The sequence below is a fragment of the Olea europaea genome, chromosome 15 (genome assembly GCF_002742605.1).
Source record: "Olea europaea var. sylvestris chromosome 15, O_europaea_v1, whole genome shotgun sequence".
Taxonomy (NCBI): Eukaryota; Viridiplantae; Streptophyta; class Magnoliopsida; order Lamiales; family Oleaceae; genus Olea; species Olea europaea.
Window position 1 is genome coordinate 1,989,741 of NC_036251.1, and position 1,232 is coordinate 1,990,972.

General features: G+C 30.5%; 1 protein-coding gene across 3 annotated transcripts in view; it reads left to right on the forward strand.

Moving 5' to 3' along the window:
- Positions 1 to 273: 273 nt before the first annotated feature.
- Positions 274 to 1,232, forward strand: part of LOC111409795 (glutathione S-transferase zeta class-like) — a 34,085-nt gene continuing 33,126 nt past the window's right edge. The window contains exons 1-5 of one of the 3 annotated variants that reach the window (XM_023039841.1): positions 274 to 392; positions 474 to 570; positions 695 to 751; positions 940 to 1,025; positions 1,138 to 1,209. In XM_023039841.1, coding sequence (XP_022895609.1) covers positions 390 to 392; positions 474 to 570; positions 695 to 751; positions 940 to 1,025; positions 1,138 to 1,209 — 315 coding nt within the window. In that variant the 5' untranslated portion in view covers positions 274 to 389. The remainder of the gene's footprint in view (positions 393 to 473; positions 571 to 694; positions 752 to 939; positions 1,026 to 1,137; positions 1,210 to 1,232) is intronic. The other 2 variants (XM_023039838.1, XM_023039837.1) reach the window with 2 other exon arrangements.

Genomic DNA, 1,232 nt, shown 5'->3' on the forward strand with positions numbered 1-1,232 from the left:
CTCTCTTCTTTTCAACCACACATTCTTTATTAAAATAATATTACACGTAAATCAAAAATTTTTTCTTATTTTTCAACCACATATTTTCCATCAATTTACTATTCAAAAATACATTTTCACATAAAAATGTCTACCAAACACCCTCTTAATTTGAAAACGGTCGTATAATTATTTTGAATCGAAAAGTTAAATATAAAGGTCAAAATGTAAAACAACGACCGTAATATAAAATTTAAAATAAGTAACAACCAATCAGCTACTGCCTACTGCAGCCGGCAGAAACCACGTACCAGCTGACGTCGATCGCATGTTGATTTAGAATGTAGGTATTTATATATAAAAGAAAATCCCCCATCAATCCAGAATTTGCAATCGCTCTTTCTCCGATAATGGTAACTTTTTTTTAACTCAGTTTTAGGCTTTTAGCTTTAATTTTGTGTTAATGGAATTTGACATTTTGTAATTATATTTAGGCAAGTGGAACTGATGAGGTTTCAAAGAAGCTGAAGCTCTATTCCTATTGGCAGAGCACTTGTTCTTGCCGCGTTCGAATCGCTCTCAAATTAAAAGGTCTCGATTTTTTCTTCATTAATTTGAATTCTTGATTTGTTTTTGCTTAATTTATTAAAATTATTTTATTATTATTATTATTTTTTATTAATGAAACAAATACTACCTGAAATTGTATAAACAGGGCTAGATTATGAGTATATTGCAATTAACTTGCTCAAAGGGGACCAGAAATCTCCAGGTTTGACTCTTTCCCCTCTCCACCTCTTCGTTTTTCTTTTCAATAATGTATAAATGTTGACATAACCTTGTTATCTGTATTACTAAGTTTTATGTAGCTTCAGTTGATTAATATCATATGATTTATTATTATTTATTTATTTATTATTATTATTATTTAAAACACTTTTCTACTTGTCGGGATTGTAGTGTTTTTGAAGCTTAATCCACTTGGATATGTGCCAGTACTTGTGGATGGTGACTTTGTAGTTGCAGACTCTTTTGCTATATTACTGGTGAATTTCTTCATTGATTATAGCAATGTAGAATTATTTAATGGTGAATTTGGTATAATTCAACCTTACTATGAAAAGATATTGCTGTTGACTGGATACCGCAATTGTGCGGTATCTAGAAGAGAAGTATCCTCAGCATCCATTTTTGCCAAAAGATTTTCAGAAAAGGGCTGTCAATTACCAGGTGAACAATTGCTGGTTAAATAT